The sequence below is a fragment of the Ahaetulla prasina genome, chromosome 6, assembly GCF_028640845.1.
Source record: "Ahaetulla prasina isolate Xishuangbanna chromosome 6, ASM2864084v1, whole genome shotgun sequence".
In the NCBI taxonomy this organism is placed as follows: domain Eukaryota; kingdom Metazoa; phylum Chordata; class Lepidosauria; order Squamata; family Colubridae; genus Ahaetulla; species Ahaetulla prasina.
Window position 1 is genome coordinate 83109490 of NC_080544.1, and position 27254 is coordinate 83136743.

The 27254-nt window shown below is 41.0% G+C and overlaps 1 protein-coding gene across 3 annotated transcripts in view; it reads left to right on the top strand.

The window, feature by feature from the left end:
- The window catches only part of MED12L (mediator complex subunit 12L), a 199280-nt gene that overhangs the window by 11377 nt on the left and 160649 nt on the right, over positions 1–27254 (top strand). For 2 of the 3 annotated variants that reach the window (XM_058187094.1, XM_058187095.1), the window contains exons 2-9: positions 2226–2330; positions 3343–3534; positions 5425–5584; positions 13153–13319; positions 15391–15501; positions 17156–17425; positions 23259–23408; positions 25232–25331. In XM_058187094.1, the coding sequence (XP_058043077.1) occupies positions 2226–2330; positions 3343–3534; positions 5425–5584; positions 13153–13319; positions 15391–15501; positions 17156–17425; positions 23259–23408; positions 25232–25331 (1255 nt within the window). Of the gene's footprint in view, positions 1–2225; positions 2331–3342; positions 3535–5424; positions 5585–13152; positions 13320–15390; positions 15502–17155; positions 17426–23258; positions 23409–25231; positions 25332–27254 lie in introns of those variants that run through there. The other variant, XM_058187096.1, reaches the window with a different exon arrangement.

Consider the following 27254-nt stretch of genomic DNA (forward strand, 5'->3'; position numbering starts at 1 on the left):
AACTAGAAATCTAAACCTCTGTGGAAATTCTCAGTCATTCAGGTCATAGTTGTCTCAAAGTGTTGTGGTCCGTCAGCAGCCTATGGAGCTGGCAACGGAGTCCGACAACGATGAGGCTGAGGTGAGGCCAGGGCCATCAGGAAATGAGGTGCAGACTCCAGAGCCTCCAGAAACTGATAGTAGTGAGGCAGAGGAACAGGAGGAGCCTGTTCTTAATGCACGCATGAGAAGAGCTAACAAAAGGCAAGAGCAATTCAAACAGAGAGAACAACTCGGGAGTAGGGCCAAGAGATGATTGGCCCTTCCCATAAGGCTTAAAACAGACCAGCACCGGTGTTTCAGCTTGCCGGAAAACAATGTTGTAGCTGCGTCCTCTGCTTCGTGAATATCTTTGTTTTTGTGACTTCTTGTCATGTCCCACTCCTCCGCTGATGGCCGGGTCAGGGAAATCCGAATCAGGTGTGCCTCTGCAGCTCTGCCAAAGTCCTAGCAAAGTCCTCAGGGCAGGCAGGAGACCAGAAAGTGACTTCAGCAAGATATGTTTAGACTTTGCCTGACTCAGAGACTGCCAGAAAGCAGATCCTTTATATAGGCCATGGGGTGTGGCTCCATGACTCAGCACTTATCCAGGCCTGCCCCTCCCTTCCTTCTTACGCCGCCGCCTATCAATTCTTCTGAAGCGAAGGTCACTCCAATCGGCAGCTGTTGGTAATAGACCTTCCTCAGTCTCACATGCTGTGGAGGAGGGGGAGGGGTCTAATAGCTCCGTTTGCCTGGGCATGGAGCCAGAGCTGGGGGCTGGAGATACTCGCTCCTCTTCAGCCTGTCTGGGCATGGAGCCAGGGCTGGGGCCGGGAGATGCCCCCTCCTCAGCCTGTCTGGGCATGGAGCCAGGGCTGGGGCCGGGAGGCATGCTAGGACATTCTTCAGCGTTCGGAAGCAGATAAGCAGACCCTGGCTGTGGTGGTGAGATCGGACGAGACACAACACTTCTGGACATTTACCAGGAAAGGCCTTTGCCAGTTTGCCTAATTGGACTACGTTTTGTGAGATAACTGAAGAATTTGTGTTTGGGAGGCATTTGTTTTACTTTGAGTTGATCGACGCTGGGAATGAAGTAATTCCCAGCTGTTCAAATAAAGTTTATTTTTCTATGGACTAAGTTTATTATTACTTACTTGGGCCTGGGTCACAACACAAAGGTGCTTTTTTTTTTAAAGGCAACTGGACTGTTTTTTCCTTGAGGAAGAAGAAGAAAATGTTTTACTTCTTATCCAAGAGACGTCATCAGTTCTTATGGTGGGGGGAATGGAAGGATAGGTTCTGATAGAATGGAGGCGGAGTGTGAGGGGGGAATGGAAATATTGTATTACTTTGCAGTCATCTGGTCATTAGCACTCTCTGAGATATTGAGGCCACTTGGAAGTTTATCTGTGCCTTCTGAGTCATCTGAATCCCAGCCACAACCCAATTGCACCCTGGGTCATCTTAATGATTTGTTACTGTAATGTAAAATGCTAACTGAAATGAACTAATTGAAACAAGTAACAGAGTAAACCAAAATACTCAAATATAACAGCATGTTTTTTTGTATTATCCATAAATTGTCTCATTCCTAAATGCCAATCTGAATAAGATATTTTATTTTTTTTCTTCATTCAATCATATTAAATTCTTGGAGATTGGCTAGATGAGTTTCTGTGTTTTTCTGTGAGATTTTTTCAGAAGAGGTTTGCCATTGCTTCCTTCCTAGGACTGAGAGAAAATGATTGGCCCAGGTTCATCCAGCCAGCTTCATGTCTAAAGTGTGACTAACCTCAGGGTTCACTAAGTTTCTAGCCTGGTGCCTTAACTGCTACATCAAACTGGCTTTCCCTGGATATTGTTTTAGGGTAAAACAAGTATTAGTAAAAGAAATAATTACCTATCTTTTTAAAAACCCAGTGTTTGTATCACTAAATGTGTGAGATTGTCTAGACTTTTTTTTAAAAAAAGTATTCAGATCAATTTGATAAGTGCCAAGTTTTAGTTATTTTTAGATAATATAAGAGAATTGTATATAAAATATTTATAGCGAAAATTCATAAACAGATTTGCATTTGCAAAGAAAGTGTGAAATGTGTATACATAGCACAACAGAAATTTTAATTCCTTAGTGAGAATCTGACCTCACTTAAATTTGGAACCTGCTGCAAAACTAAGTTAACATTGTACTTTATTTGTAGGATGAACTAACTGCTGTAAATGTAAAACAAGGTTTCAGTAATCAGCCAGCTTTCTCAGGAGATGAACACGGGTCTGCTAGAAATATTGTTATTAACCCATCAAAGGTAAGTGCTTTTTGCAACCGAAAAGTGCTTCTTCTTAACATGTTTTAATTTTGTAGTCTGTTTTGCAATACTTTATTGATTTGGTAATGTGTGTCTTCATTTTTTAAAAACTTTTAGACAGAACATCTCTGTAACTTGAAAATTATAAATGCATGGGTGAATGCATGCATACAAAGATGTTGATTTCCTAATGCTGAGTGCCTTACTTCTTCAGTTTGAATTGAAACATCTGGATATATTGCTTAGGCTTCATTTCTCTGAAATGTGTCCTCAAGATACTGATCAAGGATCTACTTTTACAAATGATTTTTAACTGATATTTGAAAGAAAGAAAACGTCACAGACTTCAAATTTAATATTTGCCTTTTCTGGACAGGTTCTTTAACTGCAGTTATGCTTTAATAATAAGGTTTATTTTTACTATAGCCTAATATAGGAGTGTCAAACTTAAGCCCCGGGGGCTGGAAATGGCCCATGGGCTGCTTAAATTCAGCCCATAGGGCCGACCTGGAAATATCGAAGGACTGATCCACATTTTAGCTCTGATGGCTAAAATGGGCTGCATGTGTCCCCGTGCCTCATTTTCACCCTCCATGGCCTCCTGTAGCACTCTGTTGACTGAAAATGGCCCGAAAAATGGCACAAAAAAAGGGCTGAAAAATGCACCGAAAACAGGCCCAAAAAAGTTGTCAGAGAGCTGCTCAGAAAGAGTTTTCACCATGGAGGGTGAAAACAAGACACGGGGTGGGGGACAATTAAACCCCCCCATACCCTGTTTGGGCCGACAGGGTGCTGCAGAAGACATCCGTCCTGCCCCCGACCCCCCACCAGCCTGTGGAGGAGAACTACAATGCTGATCTGGCCCTGGAAGAAATCCAGTTTGACATCCTGGCCTAAGAGATATTTTAATATTCAGTGTCAATAACTTTTATATCCGTAATATCCATACCGACTATGTATATATAAAGTTTTAGAAAATGCTTGTTCTGTTTGTGTTTTCTTCCCTTATCAGATTGGTGCTTATTTTAGCAGCATATTAGCAGAGAAGTTAAAACTTAATACATTCCAGGATACAGGAAAGAAGAAATTGCAAATAAATGCTAAAGACAATTACTGGCTAGTTACTGCTCGGTCCCAGAGTGCAATTCATACTTGGTTTGCAGATTTGGCAGGAAATAAACCTCTGACTTTCCTAGCAAAAAAGGTACTTGGATGGCTTCTTCACTATTTGGGAGAAGGGGAGGGTTCATGTGATTCTGATCTGAATCTCAAGTGCAATATTAACAAACTAAGCAAGATATTTCATTAAGGCAGCTTCTTGCAAACAAAATTATGAGAGTTCTTGTTCTATTTTTACCTCTAACAATCTATTGTTTTTTTTTCATCTCCCTTTCTCAAATTTTCTATGGCGTCTTCTTTCTTATGTCTGACCTGATGTTGAGCCTTCCAAAAAGGATGCCATAAATGATCTCAGAGGACTCATGCAAGTTTCTACAGCTGTTTGTACAATGTATTACTTATGACTCTTGGTGGACAGAACAATTTTGTTCCTATTGCTATTGTCCGGCAGTAATAAGGCTAGTGAATGATACCTTAATTACTCCTTGCAAGTGATTTAAGGAAAGGGATTGATGGATTTCTCTCCTTCATTTCCTTTGTCAGTGGAAAAATACAAATAGAATGAGACTATTGCCTTATACACTGTAAGCCGCCCTGAGTCTTCGGAGAAGGGCGGGGTATAAATGTAAACAACAACAAAAAAACAACAACCACCAATCATTTTGGTCATCTGAGGTAGTGCAGAGTAGTGTCAGTTTGGGTAGATGTTTGAAATGCTAAGTTTAGTTACTGGCGAAGCTGACTAAGGGAGTTATGAGGTGGAGCAGGAGAGAATGACTGATAACAAATGAATACTATCTCTGGCTAAGAAGTGACATCCAGCAGCAGACAGAGGTAGCTACTGGATGGCCATGGAGAATATGTGTATTAGAGCAGACTTCTGGATTTTCGTAGTTATGACTGCCTTGTACATAATAACAACAGGAAGTGCTGTGTCTCTCTTATTGTCTATGTTGGAATGCAGTGGACAAAACGACACCTTGTCGTCCAGTGAGCTGTAAGTAACTATGATGTATTGCACAACTAGATACTGAAACTTGCACGAGTCCTAAGAGACAATAAAAAGAGTAAAAACAGATACAAATTTATATCTGCATGAAACTCCTTGTTGTGAGCTGTGAAAAAGTTATGTTAGAATTTTGTCTTTCACTAATGTATCCACAACTTTAAGTGCTGATTTTCTTGTATAGTATCAGACTAAAGTGAACATATTGCATTAAAAAGGAAGTTTTTGAAAATAATAGGAATCCTAAACACAAGAGTGAAGGAAACTGACTTTTCAATATTTCAGGAAACCTGATAAAATCTATTTCTTGAGGGGTAGAAATGTTGCCCATTTTTAGATATTGTTAAGACTGAAGCCTAAATTTCACCTAAGAATGTTCACTAAGTCTGCATTAATGGAACTGATCTCTTTCACAGGACTTAAATGCAACATTTTTGCATCTTTAAGAAACCTATCATTTTATGAGAGCTGTTAATTACATTGAGATGTAAGAGCTGCCAGTGTGACAGACTATATAAGTTTACCATATTTTGCCTCAAACATTTTTCAGAAGCATACTATTACAGATGTTACGGCTATTCAATATTCTTTGAAAAAAATGGGAAAATATATTTGATCAATGAATAAAATATTGATTTTGCCAGCAAATATGTTTTAAGCTCGCTATTTAAAATCAAGCAGCTTTTAATGGAAATAATACATAATTTTATTTGATCCAGATTAACTATATATTATTTGAACCTATAAATTATTTTTGACATACCAAAAAGCAACAGTTTGACTAATCTGATACCAATCAGTCACTAACCTTTGCTTTCTCTAATTACTCCTATCATTGTTATTTTTCTACATGTCATTCAGTTATTACTAGATCTCTGTAGTTGAATTAAATTTTACAATTTGTCATCTAACAGGTTTAGAGTACCATAGCCATTTTTTAAAATTCTTTCTCTTCGTCTTCAAACATAGGTCCCAATTCTCAGCAAAAAGGAAGACGTTTTTGCTTATTTAGCAAGATACTCTGTGCCACTTTTGCGAGCAGCATGGTTAATAAAAATGACGTGTGCCTACTACTCAGCCATCTCTGAAGCTAAAATCAAGAAACGCCAGGCAGCTGATCCAAATCTTGGTAATAAATGCTGAATGTAATATCTTTGCATTATTAATGCACATTTTTGCACTGTTGTGGGGTTGCACTATTGTACAGAGGTATAAGTTGATAAGCTTCACTTTTTCCTGTATGCTTCATAAACTACAGTAGGTTTTATATATTCATTTAGCACGTGTTAACCAGGGATCACTGAGGTGGCTGGCTGCCTCTGTGAAAGGAATTTTTTTGGGCGGTGTTGTCTTTACCCACAGACCTCCTGAATGCCGGTAGGCAATCTGGGGAGGCTCCATTCTTGTCCCAGTACAGTGGGTGCAGGAGTCAAATCCAGCAGGTTCTGACAGGTTCTGGAGAACCGGTAGCAGAAATTTTGAGCAGTTTGGAAAACCGGTAGCGGAAATTTTGAGCAATTTGGAAAACCGGTAGTGGAAATTTTGAGTAGTTTGGAGAACCAGCAAATACCACCTCTGGCTGGCCCCAGAGTGGGGTGGGAATGGAGTTTTTGCAATATCCTTCCCTTGGGAGTGGGGAGGGAATGGAGATTTTGAAGTATCCTTCCCCTGCCACACCCACCAAGCCATGTCCACCAAGCTGCGCCCACAGAACCGGTAGTAAAAAAAATGTGGATTTCACCACTGAGTAGGTATCAGTGCAATTCAAAAAACCAAGAATCATAAGGTTGTTGTATCAGGAAATGACAAAAACAAGCTTCCGTTTCTTTAGGTTCTCATTACTGATCAATGAAAATATATTTGAATTTTTTAGTACAAGAGCAAAAGGAAAGCTGAAGCATGATTCATGATCTACAGAGAAAATGTATTAATTGTTCTCTTCCTATCCTAAATGAGAAACTTGAGCAGATGATTAGGCAGTATATATTAATGACTTTTGGTTTTTACAGTACATTATTAACACCATGTTTTAAAAAATAGTAGTTCCATCACTTAACTAGAAATTTTGTCACTGTATATTCAATTTCCCAAATGGATCACTCTTTTTATTTAAATTATTGATATTGGTAGATAATACATACCCATCGTGCTATTTCCTTTGGGCTAAACATGATTTGGTGTGGAAGAAAGTAGTAAAAAATAAGTAAATTAAGGAAATAGGATAAAAAATGGAAGGAAATAAAGCTAGTTTACACTATCTCTCTCCATATATTTATAGCAAAGTTAATAAGGATAGTAGAACTTTCTATGCCTTTTCACTTGTATTTTCAGGCCATTTATATCCAGAAGTTTTCAGATTTTTCCACATTTGTTTAAATGTGATTTCTGAAGAGAGATCTGCCAACATGATTCATTTAAGGGGACTTGTTTCACCAGCTTTTTCCCTTCTAATCTTGAGAACTCACCTCACAGTAAAAGTGGATTCCAGATTTACTTTTCACTTCTAATACAAAGCATTTTCCTTTTTAAGGGTAATTTAGAGAGTTTAAAGTAAAAGTTGTATATTAAAAAAATCACACTAGTGTTGGCTTTTAAAGAAATATTCTGGTTGTTGCTGTTAGTTTAAAGATGTTTATACCTTCATTTTTTCACAAAGTGAGATTCACTCTTGCATATTAAGCTTTTTTGTATTATTTGTGCATTTACTCAATAAGATGTGCTTAGTTAAATTTCATAACAAACATGGATAGAGTTTTCTTTACTTTAGTGCTGATGTGACATGTTTAGGATGGCTAATTAAACCTGCCTCACATAATAATTCTTTCCAATTGCTTTTATATTATAGACTTTTGTCTTCATAGTTATCTATTGGTGCCTTCAAGCAAATGCAATTGCCTTGCAAAATATGACTTCTTATATGTAAATAGTTTTTCAATCTTGTGCTCTCCAGATGTATTGAACTTTAGCTCCTAAAACAACTGGATAAGAGTAATGTAATGTAATTCCCTTTTGTATGTAATGTTATGACATCCATCATACTAAGCTGAAAAGAAGCCAAATTGTGCCTCATTTGTTTAAATGTGATTTCTGAAGAGATCTGCCAACATGATTCATTTAAGGGACTTGTTTCACCAGCTTTTTCCTTCTAATCTTGAGAACTCACCTCACAGTAAAAGTGGATTCCAGATTTACTTTTCACTTCTTATACAAAGCATTTTCCTTTTTAAGGGTAATTTAGAGAGTTTAAAGTAAAAGTTGTATATTAAAAAAATCACACTAGTGTTGGCTTTTAAAGAAATATTCTGGTTGTTGCTGTTAGTTTAAAGATGTTTATACCTTCATTTTTTCACAAAGTGAGATTCACTCTTGCATATTAAGCTTTTTTGTATTATTTGTGCATTTACTCAATAAGATGTGCTTAGTTAAATTTCATAACAAACATGGATAGAGTTTTCTTTACTTTAGTGCTGATGTGACATGTTTAGGATGGCTAATTAAACCTGCCTCACATAATAATTCTTTCCAATTGCTTTTATATTATAGACTTTTGTCTTCATAGTTATCTATTGGTGCCTTCAAGCAAATGCAATTGCCTTGCAAAATATGACTTCTTATATGTAAATAGTTTTTCAATCTTGTGCTCTCCAGATGTATTGAACTTTAGCTCCTAAAACAACTGGATAAGAGTAATGTAATATAATTCCCTTTTGTATGTAATGTTATGACATCCATCATACTAAGCTGAAAAGAAGCCAAATTGTGCCTCAGGTTTTGTTAAACCTGAGAATCTTCTAGTACTTATGTCATTGTCATCAGTCATTCAGTTGTGTTTGACCCTTGGCCACTTTATGGATCAGCACTCTCCAGGCCCCTCTGTCTCGAACTGCCTCCTTCAGATCCGCCATAGTTATTTATTTATTTTTATTTTATTTTATTTATTAATTAAACTTTTATACCGCCCTTCTCCCGAAGGACTCAGGGCGGTGTACAGCCAAGATAAAAAGCAGTAAGTATACAAAGTTAAAAATCAATTTAAAATACCTATTCAATAGTGGCCGAATTAAAACCGTCAAATTGACCAACCTAAAATACCCCATATAAAATTACAGAAAATTTAAAAATTTAAAATTTAAAATTTAGAAATTTAAAAAATCTAAAAATCAGTCCAGTCCGCTTGGATGAATAAATAAGTTTTAATTCGACGAAAGGTCCGAAGGTCAGATATTTAGGCGCAAACCGGGGAAGGTCGTTCCAGAGTAGGAGCTCCAACAGAAGGCCCTTCCTGGGGCCGCCAGCCGGCATTGCTTGGCGGACGGCACCTGAGAAGACCTCTCTGTGAGGCGTGCGGGTCGGTGGGAGGCATGTGGAACAGCAGGCGGTCCCGTAAGTACCGGGCCCTAAGCCATGGGCGCTTTGAAGGTGGTAACCAAAACCTTGAAGCGCACCGGAAGACCACAGGTAGCCAGTGCAGACTGCGCAGGAGAGGTGTTACCGGGAGCAACGCGGTGCTCCTCAATCACCAGCAGCTGCATTCTGGACTAACTGCAGTCTCCGGTACACTTCAAAGGTAGCCCCATGTAGAGAGCATTGCAATAATCCAGTCGAGAAGTGACGAGAGCATGAGTGACCGTGCATAAGGCATCCCGGTCAAGAAAGGCGCAACTGGCGGACCAGGCGAACCTGGTAAAAGCTCTCCTGGAGACGGCCGTCAAGTGATCTTCAAGCGACAGCCGTTCATCCAGGAGAACGCCCAAGTTGCGCACTCTTTCCGTTGGGGCCAGTGACTGCTTCAACAGTCAGCCGCGGTTGCAGCTGACTGTACCGGGATGCCGGCATCCACAGCCACTCCGTCTTGGATGGATTGAGTCTGGGTCTGTTTCTCCCCATCCAGACCCGTACGGCCTCCAAACAACGGGACAGCACTTCAACAGCTTCGCTGGGGTGGCCTGGGGTGAAAAGTACAGCTGAGTATCATCAGCGTACAGATGATAACTCACCCCAAAGCCACTGATGACCTCGCCCCAACGGCTTCATGTAGATGTTGAACAGGAGGCGAGAGAATCGACCTCTGCGGCACCCCACAAGTGAGGCGCCTCGCGGCCGATCTCTGCCCCCGACAACACCGTCTGCGACCGGTCGGAGAGGTAGGAGGAGAACCACCGATAAACGGTGCCTCCCACTCCCAACCCCTCCAACCGGCGCAGCAGGATACCATGGTCGATGGTATCAAAAGCCGATGAGAGATCCAACAGGACCAGGGCAGAGGAACAACCCCTATCCCTGGCCCTCCAGAGGTCATCCACCAACGCGGCCAAAGCTGTCTCCGTGCTATAACCGGGCCGGAAGCGGAACTGGACCGGGCCTAGATAGACACCTTCCTCCAGGTACTGAGGGAACTGCCGTGCCACCACACTCTCTACAACCTTCGCAACAAAGCGAAGGTTGGAGACTGGACGATAATTACCCAAAATAGCTGGGTCCAGGGAAGGCTTCTTGAGGAGGGGTCTCACCACCGCCTCTTTCAAGGCAGCGGGAAAGACCCCCTCCATCAAAGAAGCATTTATAATACCCCGGAGCCAGCCTCGTGTCACATCCTGAGTGGCCAGCACCAGCCAGGAGGGGCACGGGTCCTAGTGTCATCTTTTATAGTGTCCAACCAACAGGTTCTAGAGCAGTCCCTTCTCTTTTTTCTACTGCTCATTCCCAGCATGGTTGACTTTGCGAGTGACTCAACTCTCATGACACGACCAAAGTATGACAGCCTCTGTTTGGCAATTGTGGCTTCAAGTGATATTTTTGGTGAGGTAAATACATCTAGTACTTACATCACTAACTAAAATGTCAGCATACAATGTACTGTGGCATGTTTATTGATACAGCAAATAAAATGAATTCTAGTTTTTTAATAGCTGTCACACTAAATTTCAGAGATATTTTATTGACTGATCTGTAAAAGTAATAAGACTAATTTATTTTCTTGAATGCCCAGAGGCATCATTTTATATCTAGGATTGTTTGATATCTACTCTGTAATATGTTGATCTCAGTGAGCATCTCAGAGGCATGGATTATGAAAATAGAAAGGCTTACTCAGTAGTCAGCAGGAAGTAGAGTTTTGCTGTAAAAATGATATGTTGACAGTTTGATTTGAATATTTTTCCCTTTGGCATGTTCTGTCTGCAACATTAATACATTACTGCATAACACTTTGATAGTGATGGAGGATTCTGAAATATCTACTGGCATAATATTGAAATGATTCTCTTAGTTTATTTCTATAATACCTCTTGAAAGAATAAAGAAACTATGCATCATTGTATCTCTAAAGAAATGGAAGTGTAAAACTTACCATTTCTGCATATCATTTTAAAAGAAAATGTAACCTGGAAAATGAATTTTTGGCTTGTAGGAATTGGAAGCAATTTAGTCACTAAGACATAACCAACATTTCCCAAAGTGATGCAGGTAGCCAAAAAACTCTAAAAGATTATTACAAATTGCTACTTTTCATGTTACAGAAGGGGAACATGAGTAACTATATAGTCAGAGACAAATATCTTAAGCATATTTAATTTCACTTAAATTTTGCAAATAAAAATAATTTTGAGTTTGTTTTGACTCTACCATGGGTTTGAAGGGTATGTACCTCTCACTATACCACTCAGATGTGTGGTCCTCAGCTAATAAAAGCTGTGCCAAAATAGTTAAAAAATGAACTTTGTAAAGGTCATCTCTGAAGCATTTGACACTGTAGAAATCTTCAGCTCAGCTACCATGTATTTTAATGAATAACATATAGCTTTGAAATCTATGAAACAAAATCAGAACTGTGCATTTAAATGTAATTCCTTGTTATGTATTAGATAAAAGGAGTATCTCTTGTTTAAAATATATTCGGGGGATTAAAACTGCATTTTGGAAAAAATTCAACATTCCTGAGCTGCATTCTCCTTTTACAGCGCATGATAGGTAAGTGGAAGCTGATTTCAGAAACACAGTAAGACAGACATGCAGATAAGGAAGAGCTGGAAAATTAGTTTTTTTGTTGGATGGCAGCTATTATTGGGAGTGGATACTGTTGTCTTGAATAGCAAAATGGATTGGTCCACATCTCTTGTCACCTGAGTATATCACTGGGATTTAAGCAATCAAAATGTACAATGTTAACAGTGAAATAGAATCTTTAAATAATAAGCTGCTACTGTTGCTGTCCTTTTTTGAAAACTGTAAACTGAGTTGCTCTCAAATGCATAGTTCGAATCCAGAAAAAATAAATCCACTCACATCATGGTAAGGATTAACAGATCTGAATTACAAATATCAAGAAAGATGGTGACAGATGATCTGGCTCTTTCTCCTGCCATCCAGTTTTGTAGCTCAGATACTAGCCATAAGATGGTGGAAAGTGAACAGCTACAGAAACCTAAGAAAATCCAGAGGTCAATTTCTAAGCGAAGGGCAGTCAGGTGTTCACAGTTCAGCAGCCTAATAGATCTTAAATGAAGACTTCCACAATCAAGTTTGCTGAATGTTTCCAAAGGCAAAATGAAATTTGTTTCAGTATTGTAAGCCTCTGCCGTAAATCTCCATCTTTCAGGTCTACTCTGTGTTCAGGAGGAAAGATTGGTTCCTAAGCACACCTGTGTGAAGCAGATACCTGTTCTTTATAATTGAACTATTTCTACTTTTTGACCCCTTGGTCATAGTTTTTGAGGCATCTGCCCTTGTGAGGGCTTAGAATCTCTCCTTGGATTGAAATGTTGAAATGTTGCAAAAGATAATCCTGCTCTGAAGTTTCTATTGTTTGTGTCAGAATCAGATGAGGACTTCTCCAGAGTAAGAGAAGAATTAATATTAATTTCAAAGGCAGTCACTTATTTTACACGAAGAGCAGTGATGAAATCCTACCGGTTCGCACTGGTTTGGACTGGTTCAGTAGTAAAAAAAAGCTACCAGTTGGTCCAAACTGGTATTTTTGATGATCAGGTGTGCCGTGCGATTTATATTCGCTAGAAAGCAGGAAATCCTGCTCATCTAAATAGTGTGGCACAGCTATTCCCCCCCCCCATGCTATTCTACTTCCCTTATCAAGTGTGTGTTTGGCATGCACTGTGCATGCATGCATGTGCAGTGTGCGTTTGGTGCACACTGTGCAAGTGCACACAGCATGCACACTGCACATGAGCGGGCAGCAAACCGGTGGCAAACTGTGGAGGATTTCACCACTGATTAAGAGTCTCTTTATGTAGAGCCTATAGTCAGTTCTGGATTTAATTTCCCAAAGTGATGCAAATTACTTTCAGTTGATGACTGGATACTACATGGAAATGCTTGAAGAATAATTTTTATTCTCAAATGAATTCTTAAACCTCGTTCATATCAAACTACAATTCATTTCACCTTTGTCAAAATACATAAATGTGATCCATGAAAAACAAGACATGTGCAGAATAAACTTCCTTTAGCAAACTACAGGTACAAGCTTGCATTCTTTGAAAGCATTGTAATAAAGAGACTGTCATGCTAAAAGCCATTCAAACTGGATTCTTGTAGTTCTTCCACTGATCACTATTTTGAAGATTATGGGTTTGTGACAGTTCAGCTGAATATAAATCAAATTGTGTTGTGTTTTTTTAGTCCAGTTTTGTCATTGAAAAAGAAGGAATGTCAACAATCACTTAATTTGTGTCTTTATAGAATGGACTCAAATCTCTACCAGGTACCTAAGAGAACAGTTGGTAAAGATTGCAGAATTTTATCACATGTCTACAAGCCAAGGCAAAAACTCTCTAGTGCCTCGTGAAGTGGAACAAGCTCTGAAGCAGTGGGAATATAATGAAAAGTTGGCGTTTTATATGTTCCAGGTAATCTTTTTTTAAATAATGAAGCAGGATAAAGCAGACTGCAAAGCAGTCCAATATGATTCTAGTTTGTTTTCAGTCTCCTTGCTCATAATGTGTTTAGTTTCAGGCTGTATTAAATGTTAAATAGCTAGTAATTAAATCCAGAGGCTAGATAGTCCTTTCGTGTTACCATCTGAAATATCCAGGGTGAAGAAATGTAGAATTTAAAGTAATACTAAATAACAACAGCAATAGCAACAGCAATATTACAGATGTGCATTTACTGTATGTCATTCATCGTCTCATGTAACGATCAGAACCACTGCCCTAACCACAAATTATTTATCTGCATATATTTATGTAAGCAGCTAGAAGAAATGTCGGATTATAGTGGAAAAAGCGCATGTTATATTTGAGACTCATCAGTCAGATTGATTCAAAATTAAATAGCTGTAAAGAAACAGTTTATGAATGTACTGCTTTTATAAGGTAGTCCTCTCTTTATGACCATTCATTCAGGGACTGTTCAAATGCATGATACTGCTGAACAAATGATATTTATGACTTATCTTCAAAGTTGTGGCCATTGCAATGCTCTCCTGGTCAGGTGCTTGGCAGCCCACCTGCATTTACATTCAAATGTGCTTCAACTTCTCCTACCCATTTATCTCCCTCCCATCTCTGTCCAGTTGGCTGCCCTTTACTCTGCTTCCCCTGCCACCCTGGCCTCTGCCATCCCTACGACCCTGTACTCCATTCTGCACCCTCACCATCCTGAACTCTCATGCCCCTCACTGACTCATGAAAGGCCTGGCTAGGCACACCTTAACAGCAGGAGAAGAAAGATGGTGAAGACAGCTGGGATGATAGAGGTGCAGGAGCAGTGGAGTGCAGGATAGTCAAAAGGCAGAATTGCGGGGTAGATAGGTGGGTGGGGAAAGTTTAAGTGGAGACAAACACAGCAGGACAGGAGAAGCATGAGGTCCTCACCTAACATGGCATGTTCCTGGCCTAACAACTGGGACCACCAAAAGTGCTTTCACTAAACGGTGTGGTCACATGATGTTTCATTTAAGAACTGCATCACTTAGCGGTCCCAATTAGAGTTGTTAAGCAAGGACAAATGCTGTTAATTGATATTTAATGGTATCAAAAACATCATAAATGCCAAAACTGTGCATCTTTAATGAAAAAGAAAACTAAACTAGTTGCAAAATAAATTAACCTTGTACCCTTGGAAAAAGATGTACCTGTATCCTACAATAATGCCTTCTTTTCACATTCTTCCCCAGAAAAAGGAAGTATAGAGTATATTGTTTAGCATATATTTACCATATTTTGGATACACACTTAGTCTTTGCTAAGGAGAGAACAATTAAAATATACTACAACTGGTAGTTCTACACAACAAGCTGTAGTAGAAGGCTTCTATTCTATTCTATTTCAAATTTTTAGTCTATTCCTTCTCCCTACATTTTTGTCTGCCTCCTCTCAAAAGAGGAAGCATTCTGTTCTCATTCAGTATGTCGATTCCATATTAGGTACACTTATACCTGTAAGGGTGTAAAATAATTTTTCAGTATAAGTAAGTAGTCTGAAAATCAGGCTACAAGAGCATTCCACTCTTCTTAAGTAAAATCCTCTGCCTTTTCTATTTTGTTCCTTGTTCAAGCACTCGGCTTCATTCATTTTCCCACCTAGTTGTTTTGCTTAATGCTGATCTCTGAACATTGCATTTCATTGAAGTAAATCTACTGGCTCGCTCTTCTGGTTCTTGTTTGTGAATGGTAAGGTTTTAGCTACATAAACACCATCACAAAAAGAATTGAATTGATACTGGACGATGATAATGATTCTGTGCAGTCATTTCAAATGTTTAGGTAACCGATACACAATTTTTAACTATTAATTTTAAATTTTGACATTGTTTTGTAATATAGTAAAAATGTTCATATAGTTTATATGTCAGTTTTGTGACATTAAATTTTGTGGCATTTATTCTTAATTGGCATCTTAAGTAATGAAGCAGTGATGTAATTGTTTTCTGTGGGATTTGGGAATTTCTTTACATATATTTCTAAAATTCCTTAAGGAAGGAATGCTTGAAAGACATGAATATTTAACGTGGATCCTGGATGTCTTGGAAAAAATAAGACCAGCTGATGACGAACTTTTGAAACTCCTCCTACCACTAATGCTGCAGGTACAAAGGTTAATATAATTTGCCACGGTCCCAAAATACTCAAATAGGATATGTTTTCAGAATTTAGTAAATTAAACTAAGTGTAGGTTGTTTAGAGTTGTAAGATTTGATGTCAGATAAGAAATGAAATAACAGGTATGAAGAAAGAATAGCTGCCAACTTTCAGTTTATCAACTAAAATTTCTGCCTCTGTAATCAACAGTTGTAAGGCTGTGGAAGAAAGACTTAAGTCTCAAACTCCTAATATACATGGAAATATGTTGATTCTAGGCTAAAGGTCATTAAATTTCTGGAGTTGTATCAGTACTAACTTTCAGCTTAATAAGTCTTGGTACAGAGAACTTGGTACATGTTCATGCCTGCAACAATTCATTTTCAGTTCACATATTACTAGAGCCTTGACAATAGAATAGAATAGAATAGAATAGAATAGAATAGAATAGAATAGAATAGAATAGAATAGAATAGAATTCTTTATTGGCCAAGTGTGATTGGACACACAAGGAATTTGTCTTGGTGCAAGCGTATTGAGAACTAGCAATGATCCCCAAATTGCATCAATAGATCTTGTGAGAGTTCAGGCAAGAATGTGGAAATTTTACAAGGTTTTTTTCCCCAACTTGTGGGCCTTTTAAAATATTGCTTACAGATTCCTGTTTAGAAAATTATAAGAGTGAGTGAAAAGTTTCCAATCCTGATTTTATACTATTTAACATTTTAAAAGTGTATTTTAGAACTCATCCTATCATTTTTCTTTACATATCACACTACTTATTCTGTCAGTATCTTGCTTTTCTTCTTCTGATGGTTAAAGTTTCCATCTACCTCTTCCATCAGATCTTTTCTTCCCTAAACCAGACAAAATAGACAACAAAATAGACACACATGGTAGGAATGGTCTGGGACAAAAGTGGGCCTAGGAAATCACATAGAAAGTGCTGGAAGTCCTGTGGTTGCCAACTCTGATTTAGGAGAGAGGGGTTTGAAAAGTTTTTGGAATATAAGACACACTTTCTCCCCCCAAAAGAGGCTGAAAATTCTTATATTCTAAAGGTCTTATATTCTAAAGGTAGCTTTTAGACGCAGTTCAAAGCTTATTTTCAGCCCTAACGAGGCACTAGGGAGTGAAGTGATCTTCCCACTTTGCCTGCTTTTCTCATTGCTGCTCCCTCTGACAGTCAGCTGTGCTTTAGAAGCTGTTTTTCAGCCCTAATGAGGTGCTAGCGAGTGAAGTGATCTTCCGTGCTTCACCTGCTTTTCTCATTGCTTCTCTCTCCAACAATCAGCTGTGCTTTAGAAGCTGTTTTTTAGCCCCAGCTAGGGGATAAAAAGCACGCGCACGCGCTCAAAACCAGCAAACTAATGTGCTGAAGCTGACCAGACTAAGGAAGCTAGCCAGATGAATACCTGGTAGGCAGATTTCCCCCCTATTTTCCTCCCCAAAAACTAAGGTTGAAAAATATGGTAATCGAAAAAAAAAAGTCTGGCAGACTTGATACACCAAACACTTCCTAGTGTGAGAGACTGGAAGTCCTTGGAAGGACTTAAGACTTGGCTTTAGATGTTTGGGGATGCTAAAGAAAGTAACAGCAACTGGGTGGGGAATTTTGATATATATTCTGATGATGATTTTTTAAAAACTAATATCTTTCAGTATTCTGAAGAATTTGTTCAGTCAGCCTACCTGTCACGTCGCCTTGCTTACTTCTGTGCCAGACGTGTCTCTTCGTTGATAAGTGACAATACTAACCTCATAGCTGCCCACTCGCCTCATATTATTATTGGACCAAATAATCCTCCTCTGGCAGCTCCCAGCTCTTCGACAACTGGTACTGTAGTCAATCCTGCCCAGCTTGCCTGTTCGGATTTTCTTGCCTGCCCCCAACACCGCCCTCTTGTCTACGGCTTAAGCTGTATGCTGCAGGTAAGTACATAGCAGGGAGGAAATTCTGAAATAACATTTATTGGCTATGTTACTGTTGAATAAGGAATGCGGTGGCTCAGTGGCTAAGATTTATTTATTTATTTATTTATTTATCAAACTTCTATACCGCCCTTCTCCCGAAGGACTCAGGGCGGTGTACAGCCTTCATTTAAAACAATAAATATACATATTAAAATAACCATTAAAAAGCTTATTCAATGAAAGGCCAGATTAAAACCGTCGATTGACCATAAAAATACCCAATAAAATTACCATTAAAAGTTTAAAATTTAAATTTAGAATTTAAAAAGTCAGGCCAGTCCTGCTTGTATAAATAAATAAGTTTTCAGTTCCCGGCGGAAGGTCCGAAGGTCAGGCAATTGGCGTAAACCGGGGAAGTTCGTTCCAGAGTAGGTGCTCCCACAGAAGGACCTTCCCTGGGGCCGCCAGCCGACACTGCTTGGCGGACGGCACCCTGAGAAGACCCTCTCTGTGAGAGCGTCCGGGTCGGTGGGAGGCATGTGGAAACAGCAGGCGGTCCCGTAAGTACCGGGCCCTAAGCCATGGGCGCTTTGAAGGTGGTAACCAAAACCTTGAAGCGCACCGGAAGACCACAGGTAGCCAGTGCAGACTGCGCAGGAGAGGTGTTACCGGGAGCAGCGGTGCTCCCTCAATCACCAGCGCAGCTGCATTCTGGACTAACTGCAGTCTCCGGTACACTTCAAGGTAGCCCCATGTGAGAGCATTGCAATAATCCAGTCAGTGGCGAGCATGAGTGACCGTGCATAAGGCATCCCGGTCAAGAAAGGCGCAACTGGCGGACCAGGCGAACCTGGTAAAAGCTCTCCTGGAGCGGCCGTCAAGTGATCTTCAAGCGACAGCCGTTCATCCAGGAGAACGCCCAAGTTGCGCACCCTTTCCGTTGGGGCCAGTGACTCGCCCCAACAGTCAGCCGCGTTGCAGCTGACTGTACCGGGATGCCGGCATCCACAGCCACTCCGTCTTGGATGGATTGAGTCTGAGTCTGTTTCTCCCCATCCAGACCCGTCGGCCTCCAAACAACGGGACAGCACTTGACAGCTTCGCTGGGGTGGCCTGGGGTGGAAAAGTACAGCTGAGTATCATCAGCGTACAGATGATAACTCACCCCAAAGCCACTGATGACCTCGCCCAGCGGCTTCATGTAGATGTTGAACAGGAGGCGAGAGAATCGACCCCTGCGGCACCCACAAGTGAGGCGCCTCGCGGCCGATCTCTGCCCCCTGTCAACACCGACTGCGACCGGTCGGAGAGGTAGGAGGAGAACCACCGATAAGCGGTGCCTCCCACTCCCAACCCCTCCAACCGGCGCAGCAGGATACCATGGTCGATGGTATCAAAAGCCGATGAGAGATCCAACAGGACCAGGGCAGAGGAACAACCCCTATCCCTGGCCCTCCAGAGGTCATCCACCAACGCGACCAAAGCTGTCTCCGTGCTATAACCGGGCCGGAAGCCGGACTGGAGCAGGTCTAGATAGACAGCTTCCTCCAGGTACTGAGGAACTGCCGTGCCACCACACTCTCTACAACCTTCGCCACAAAGCGAAGGTTGGAACTGGGCGATAATTACCCAAAATAGCTGGGTCCAGGAAGGCTTCTTGAGGAGGGTCTCACCACCGCCTCTTTCAAGGCAGCGGAAAGACCCCTCCATCAAAGAAGCATTTATAATACCCGAGCCAGCCTCGTGTCACATCCTGAGTGGCCAGCACCAGCCAGGAGGGCAGGTCCAGTAAACATGTAGTGGCATGCAGCCTCCCCAGCAACCTGTCCATGTCCTCGGAGCCACAGAATCAAACTCATCCCAAACCACATCAACAAGACGAGCCTCAGTCATCTCATCTGGATCATCGCAATCTTGGTCCAAGCTATCCCGAGCTGAGCGATTTTATCGTATAGATAACCACTAAACTCCTCGGCACGTCCTGTAAGGGTCATCCCGTCCCCTGGTGAAGAAGGGCGGGTCACCCGAAACAGGGCGGCGGGCGGTTATCTGCCGGCGCAATGAGGGAGGAGGCGTGGGCGCCTCGCCACCCTCAGTGCCACTAGGTAGGTCTTTGAAAAGACCTAACTAGTGTCCGATCAACCGGGCGGCTGGACCTCCAGGTGCTCTCTAGGCGTCTTCTCCGGCGTTTCATCTCTCTCAGCTCCTCAGAGAACCAAGGAGCTAATCGAGATCTGCGCGGGTCAGAGGCCGCAAAGGCACGACACGGTCCAAAGCCCCAGCCGCGGCCTGTTCCCAGGCCGCGACTAGTTCTTCAGTCGTGCCATGGGTAAGATCCTCAGGAGCGCCCAAGCTCCGTCTGGAACCTCTCAGGGTCCATCAGGCGCCTGGGACGGAACCAACGCATTGGCTCCGTCTCCCTGCAGTGGTGAGTAGCGGTCTGAAAGTCTAGGCGGAGGAAAATGATCTGACCATGACACCGGTATTGTCACTAAATCTCTTACTACCAGATCATTAAACCACTGTCCAGAGATATAAATCAGATCCAGCGCAGATCCCCCCGTGTGAGTAGGGCCATCAGTTACTTGAATCAGGTCCAAGGCCGTCATGGAAGCCTGGAACTCCTGAACCACTGTTGATGACAAGCCAGCCGATGGCAGATTGAAATCGCCCATGACCAAAAGTCTGGGGATCTCAACAGCCACCCCGGCAAGCACCTCCAGTAGCTCAGGCAGGGCTGTAGTCACGTAGCATGGGGCCAGGTACGCGATCAACAAACCCATCTGATTCTTATGGCCCCACTTCACAAGAAGGGATTCACAGCCGGCTATCTGAGGAACAGTGGTCTCTCTCGGCTCTAGACCCTCTCTCATTACAACCGCCACCCCTCCACCCCTACCCTGGGCCCTTGGCTGATGGAATGCTCGGAAACCTGGCGGGCACAGTTCAACTAGGGGCACCCCCCCTTCTGCACCCAACCAGGTCTCCGTAATGCCCATAAAGTCCGTGGATTCCCCCTGGATAAGATCGCCAAATCAGGGGCCTTGTTAACCACGGACCGGGCATTGCACAACATCAACGGAGGCCGGGCTCTGAGGATCCTGACCTTCCGAGGCAGGGGAAAGACTAGGGGCGGGCACACGATCGCTTTTAAACAGCGAACACGTGCTCCCAGCGAGCAATCTGACCTTGCTTCCGCCATATCTGCCCCTCCCACTTACCGTACAGATGGAACCAACTTCCAATTCTGGAACGAACCCCTCACCCCCCTCCCTCGGACCAGATGAAAAAACGCCGTGAACTGGGACTGGGACTGAACCAACCCTCCCCGACGGGATCTCCCCCCCTCCCGTCACTTTCCTCCCCCCCTTTAAAAAACCCTTATTAAAAAACCTATGTACAAAACCCCATAAATTCTTCTTCCTCGCATGCCACCTCTCCGGGTCCCAAGACCCCTCGTTAAGGCCGGCCCTCGATAACCCAGATGGCCATTCCTGCGAGGCGGGGGAACCTCGCAGTTGAAGAAGTTCGGCAGCCGTATATTTCATGCATAAAGATCTAAATAACAGCGGGGAGAGGAAAAGTTCCCGGTCAGTAGATGGTATTGCGGACGATGGGTGAGACCGGAACAGTCACAGACAACGGCCAAAAGGCCGGTAGGGCAACAGTTAGATGAAATAAAAGTTGGGCTGATGAATTCTGCCCATAATGTCGCCCATCGACTAAGGTCAAAGTTCCACCTGCCAGAGCTGTTCGTATCCAAACCGGCGATAACATTGCCGCTCAAAAAGTGCGGCAAACCGTCCAGGCATCCGCAAAGATGGCAAATGCGGTCAATGATGGTGAATCGTTGGGTTGTTGGTATCCGTGCTGCTAAGCAGAGCTGCCAAAAAATCAGCGGCCCACACTCAGTCGCCGATGTCCTGACGACCGGCTGCAGCAACCCTCGGCCAAGCCAGGCCATTTCTAGCGCGCGCCAATCCGCGCCCTTCCAAAATGGCGGCCGTCGTTCATCATCATTAGTAGTGGCCTCCGATGGTATCAGGGCCACTGTTGGTATCATTGCCGCTGGACGCTTCAGCGGTGACACCCATGCTGGGTAATCGCCACTGATGACCCATGCGGCCGCCTGGCAGTGAACCACAAAACCGGGCGGCTCTTCTCAGCGGGCGCTGCTACCCGCCAGCGCCTCTGCCCCGTTCCTGGCAGCCGGGGGTCCAACAGGCCCCACAGGTCTTCATCCGGCTGTCAGGAAGATGGTCCACAGGGCGATAGCTCCAGGCCGCTCGGCAACAGCTCTCCGGTCTTCCCGGCGGGCGCTGGCGGGCGCTGCCCATGCCACGCCCAACCAAAATGGCGCCGCCATCCGCCCGTCCGCCGTCCGCTGCTCGCCCGGCACTTTAGCCCGTTCCTGGCAGCGGGGTCCAGCAGGGCCCACAGGTCTCTATCCGGCTGTCAGGAAGATGGTCCATAGAGCGATAAGCCCAGGCAGCTCGGCCACAGCTCTCCGTTCTTCCGGCGGGCGCTGCCCATGCCACGCCCAACCAAAATGGCGCCGCCATCCGCCGTCTGCCGCCCGACACTTCAGCCCGTTCCCGGCGGCGGGGGTCCAGCAGGGCCCACAGGTCTCTATCCGGCTGTCGGGAGATAATCTGCGGGGCGATGGGTCCGGGCAGCCTAGCAGCCACCTCCGCGGCTTCCCGGCCGGGAAAAAACCCGACCCGCTGTCGGCATGTATTTTACAACGCCGCCATCCTGCACATGCGCAGAAGAAGATGCTGAGCTTGTTGATTGGCAGTTCAGTGGTTGGCAGTTCAGTGGTTCAAATCCCTAGTGCCATGTAACAGGGTGAACTCCCGTTACTTGTTCCAGCTAGCTGCCAACCTAGCAGTTCGAAAGCACATAAAAAATGCAAGTAAAAAAATAGGGACCATCTTTGGTGGGAAGGTAACAGCTTTCCATGTGCCTTTGGGGTTTAGTCATGCCAGCCACATGACCACGGAGACATCTTTAGACAGCGCTGGCTCTTTGGCTTTGAAACGGAGATGAACACCGCCCCCTAGAGTCGGGAACGACTAGCACATATGTGTGAGGGGAACCTTTACCTTTTACCTTACTGTTGAATAAGTACTGCATTGTGGATCTCTCTCTGTCTCTCCCTCCCTCCCTCCCTCTGCTCATAAAAAGCAATTGTATATGCATTTAAAATATCTCAGATTAAGTTTGATATTTAATCTGGAAAAGATTGGGATTAAAATAGTACTTTTCCAAATACAAATATTTGGGTGATTATTTCTTACTTTCTATGATATTTTCTAGAAAGACCATTCTTTTCTGACTGTCTAGAATAATCACATAGCTATAAAATTGGAGTAAAAGGCTTAAGACTGTGCCCATTCACTGTGACTTTTTCTAATGTAGTGTGAAGATAATAATACTAAGCATCTACTTTTGTTCTCTACTAAAAGTAGTCTAAAAAAACAAGTAGAGTTGGGCTGTGTGGGGAAAAATGGCTTTTTTTATACTTTCTGTTTTATTTTTAAAAATCAATTCTGATGGTTTGTTTCAGTTTGAGAATTCAGAGCAGCAAATGTTTAATTTTTAAAAATAGCTTTTACGCGTTTGTATTTTGAACTGAAATATGTTATGCATATTAGTTCTTGAATTGCAATGATGTTAAACCAGTCTATTTTTTTGATGAATATAATGAAATAGGTATAAGGACATTTTGAACAAATTGTGTGCACTTTTTTAAAAACAAAACTCTTTTTTTCTAAAGGTTTTTTTGCTGCTTTCTCTAAAATTGAATAATCCACTTACATCCTTTAAATTTTTCTATTTTCTGCTTCAGACTATAACTCTCTGTTGCCCAAGTGCCTTGGTCTGGAATTATTCTACAAATGAAAGTAAAAACATAAATCCTGGCTCACCTTTGGATTTACTTCAAGTTTCTCCATCCAGCTTACCAATGCCAGGAGGAAATTCTGTATTCAATCAGCAGGTAGTTTTTACTTAGATTTCAAAACATGAACAATCCATTCTGCTGAAAAACCCCATAATTCTGTCTTTTACAACTAGTGGCTGTCATTCATGCATCCCTTTCGCTTTATAGCTAGTGGCTCTCTCATGCATCACCTTTTCCAGCTTCTCTGTTGAAGAGTTCATATATTTATATAGGAAGAGTTTGCTTCATGAGAATGTAGAAAGGTAGAAAAAAGAGTGTGATAAACATGTTAGAAATGAACTTTCTGAGAATGTTGGAATATTCACATAAAAGAATACACCATATAAACATGTTTAACTTTCAAGTCTGTGAAGGTACCATTTCACCAATACTGTACATACATCCTGAGTCTCAACTGCAATGGAATGGCTTTGATTAGTCATATGGTTCCAGTGTTCCATACAGGTTCTTTGCCATTTTTAATATTGAGAAGAGTTGTATAAATTTAAGTAAAATAATAAACACTACACATAAGCTGAACCATTTGCAAGAGATAGGAACTATTTTTAGTGCAGTTGTTTTCCTCATTAAAGTGAATGTAACAATCTTTGAAGGTATCACCTTCCATGTTATTTATTTATTTATTTATTTAGGCAGTAGCCTAAACCCCAGCTATCCTAAAGCTGTTTCTGCAATAAGGACTTTTGCTCATTCAATTTTAATGTAGCAGCTCCATGACATCACCACCACTATCATCAAACTCTTGTTTTAGCAGTATTTATGGAGACTGAAAAATTGAATGATATGCTAGACACCAGTACCTTACTGTTTTTTTTCCTCTGTTGGCACCATTTTAGTTATTTTTAAAAAATAAATTTAACATTTAACGTGTTCTTTTTCAAATAGAAAAAAGTGTTAAAAGAATTAACATAGTTTTACAGCAGATTATGAAGAAGGTCTGTCAATTAGCCAGTGTAAGTGACTTACATGTGGGTCTCCCCTAATTTTAGTTCCTTAACATGAATTGTTTGAGGTAATCTTTAGCTGAGTGAGTGACTGAACCCAAGGCCTCTGCAAGCTTCTTGTCTGAATGAGGATTTAAACTTGGGTTACCTTCTCAAAGCTGAAAACATTTACTATTTCACAGGCTCCCGCATTAATACTTAGTTGCACATTAATACTTAGTTGTGCATTAATAGTTAGTTACGCTGACTAACTATGAAGGTAACCCATAAATATTTAGAGTTCATAGTATAATTTAGTATACCTCAAAAGGTATACTATTTTGAGGATAAATGAATAGATATCCTATACGTCTCCTTGAACTCCTAGAGAATGGGCAGAATATAAATGTAATCAATGAATCATATTTATATTCAAATATCAAAAAAATATGCAGCCTTTCAAATCATAGTGTTTTAATTTTTATTTTATTCAATTTTCAGCAATATTGTAGTAATTGCACAATAGTGTACATGTCAAAAGATTTAAAAATTGAGCGGTTGTATGGAATATTGAGATGGTTACTCCTGCTCTGTCTACATAAATAGTATCCTGTCCATAATTCTGAGCAGAATTCAGGGGATACATTCTTTCCCTGAACTGTTGAAAATAGATTTCCTTTGTTCCTTTACAGCATTTTTCAAATGCTAACAAATTTAATTAAAACTTTCAGAAAGATGAATGTTAAGGTTTTTCAGATCAAAAGGCTATTTTGTTTCTAATTTACAAGAGTATGTTGCTTTCCTGTTTTCCTGTGGTTCATCCATATTTATTTATTTTTCAAATATACTCATACTCTGGCAAAGCCAACACTAAAACGTATGTGTTATGTAGTACATTATGCGTTATATATTATATAATTGTTGCTTTCTTTATAGGTTCGTGCAAGTATTTTTGAAGTAGAACAGCAGATAAAACAAAGGGGCCGTGCTGTTGAAGTACGGTGGTCATTTGACAAGTGCCAAGAATCAACTGCAGGTAGACAGCAAAATGGATTGTAAAAGCCATGAAGCTTTATGGATTTGTATTTCATCCAGTGAAATTCACTGATTTTTAAAACCAAGTGATAACTGCATTTTAGTTACCATTTATTGCTTTTCAGTCTTGGATTAAAGCCTTATTCTAAATATATTAGAGAAAGGAGGTGGAAAGGAAGATACAAGAAAGAGAAAAAGAAAAGAGAAAGGGGGAAAGGGAGGAAAACATTAAGAATTGGAATTTTGGAGAGACCGAAAGAAAATGGGTAAAAGGGGAAGAAAAATGAATAGCAGAAAAGAAATTAAAATAGTTGTAGAAATTTTATGTAAGAAGCAAATTAGAAGAAATATACAGATTATTGTAATAGGGAAGTTAAGATAGGATGAAATGAAGTGTATGTAAGAAGCAAAAAAAGAAGACATACACTGTTTAATGTAAAAGGGAGAAGTAGATGAAATGTGAAAGATATAGTGGGCTATGTGTTTTACTGTCTGAGGATGCGTGGAATTAGAGAGAATTATAATAAATGGTAAATAAATATATTTTAAATATTGAAAAGAATAAAGAAATTAATTGAAATTAAAATACAAAACTGAAAAGAAGAAAAAAAGGAAGAAGTATATTGTTTAAGAAAAATAGTCCAGCAGATGAAATGTGAAAGATAGAATGGTTTATAGGTGAAAAATATTTGTGGCTACTTTTATGTCAGTTTTTAAAATTGATCAAAAGTATTAACATGGGTTTGAAACAACCCCACCTAAAGATGCTGAGTCGTTGGATGCGAGATGGGTGGCAAATAAATTTTCTAATAAATAAATAAAGATAAGCCATGATTGCATTAGTAGAAATAAATGCAGTTACTGTTGTTATTACTATTATATACACAATAACGTGAAATCAACAGCTGCCAGTTCTTTAGCTTAAGTTGGCTTTCATACGCATCAAGTTCTTCCCAGCTTGAGAACTTGGGAAGTTCTACAGTGTGTGGTATACTATATGTGTGGATCAAAACTATTTATGATGATATTTCCATGAATCTGAATATTACGCTATAATGATCTAGATGCTGATTCCAACTACTCTAGCCCTGAATAAGTAAAATCAATACTTAAGTTTATTAGACATTTATTTGTCAAAATCATCATTATTATGACAATTCATCAACATAATCCAAATAATTTCTTTCCCACTACTTGGCAACACATTGCCAAGAGGAAAATAACAGTGCTAATTTGTATGGCGCTTCTCAAGAAGTGGATTTCTTCTCAAGAAGAAATACTTCTATACTATTGCCAAAATTGCATTTGTGTACACACACAGAGAGACATACACACACACTCACTAGGAGTTGACCTTCACTCAAGGCCATCTTTCTTTTTTTCTTCTTTGGAGTGGGATTGCTTTGCTTGTGTGTGTGTCAAAAATCAGTGAAAGAAATGCCTATCTTCCAAAAAAATAAATAATAATAATTGTGAACATCTGGTCTTCCCTCTATATTTCAAAAATTATGCTTATTGATTATTTTGTCATATTTTGGGATTCTTTTTGGAACACTATGACCAGGCTATTTTTGGAAGGGTTGTTTTGATGTAAGTAAGAAGCTGCATGTACTTTTGTACCCCTGAGATCCCAAGAATCACAGCCTGTCCCTAAGGAAAAAAGAGGACAGAAGTCTGGGAATATATCAGTTTATCTTTCTTTTTCTTCCTTTAAAAAGTTATGGTTTCCTCTGGTAAGCAGGCCAACTATTTGAAGGATACATTTTGTTCTATTGTTCCGGTAGTTTTATGCATTTTCCCAATAAATTTTTGTTCCACATTTCACAGTCGAGCCTTTTACATATATAATTTGAAAATAGCAGAAATCTCTTTCATGTTTTAAGTCTACAAAACTTTTCCATTTAAGCACATTCAGAGAAAATAT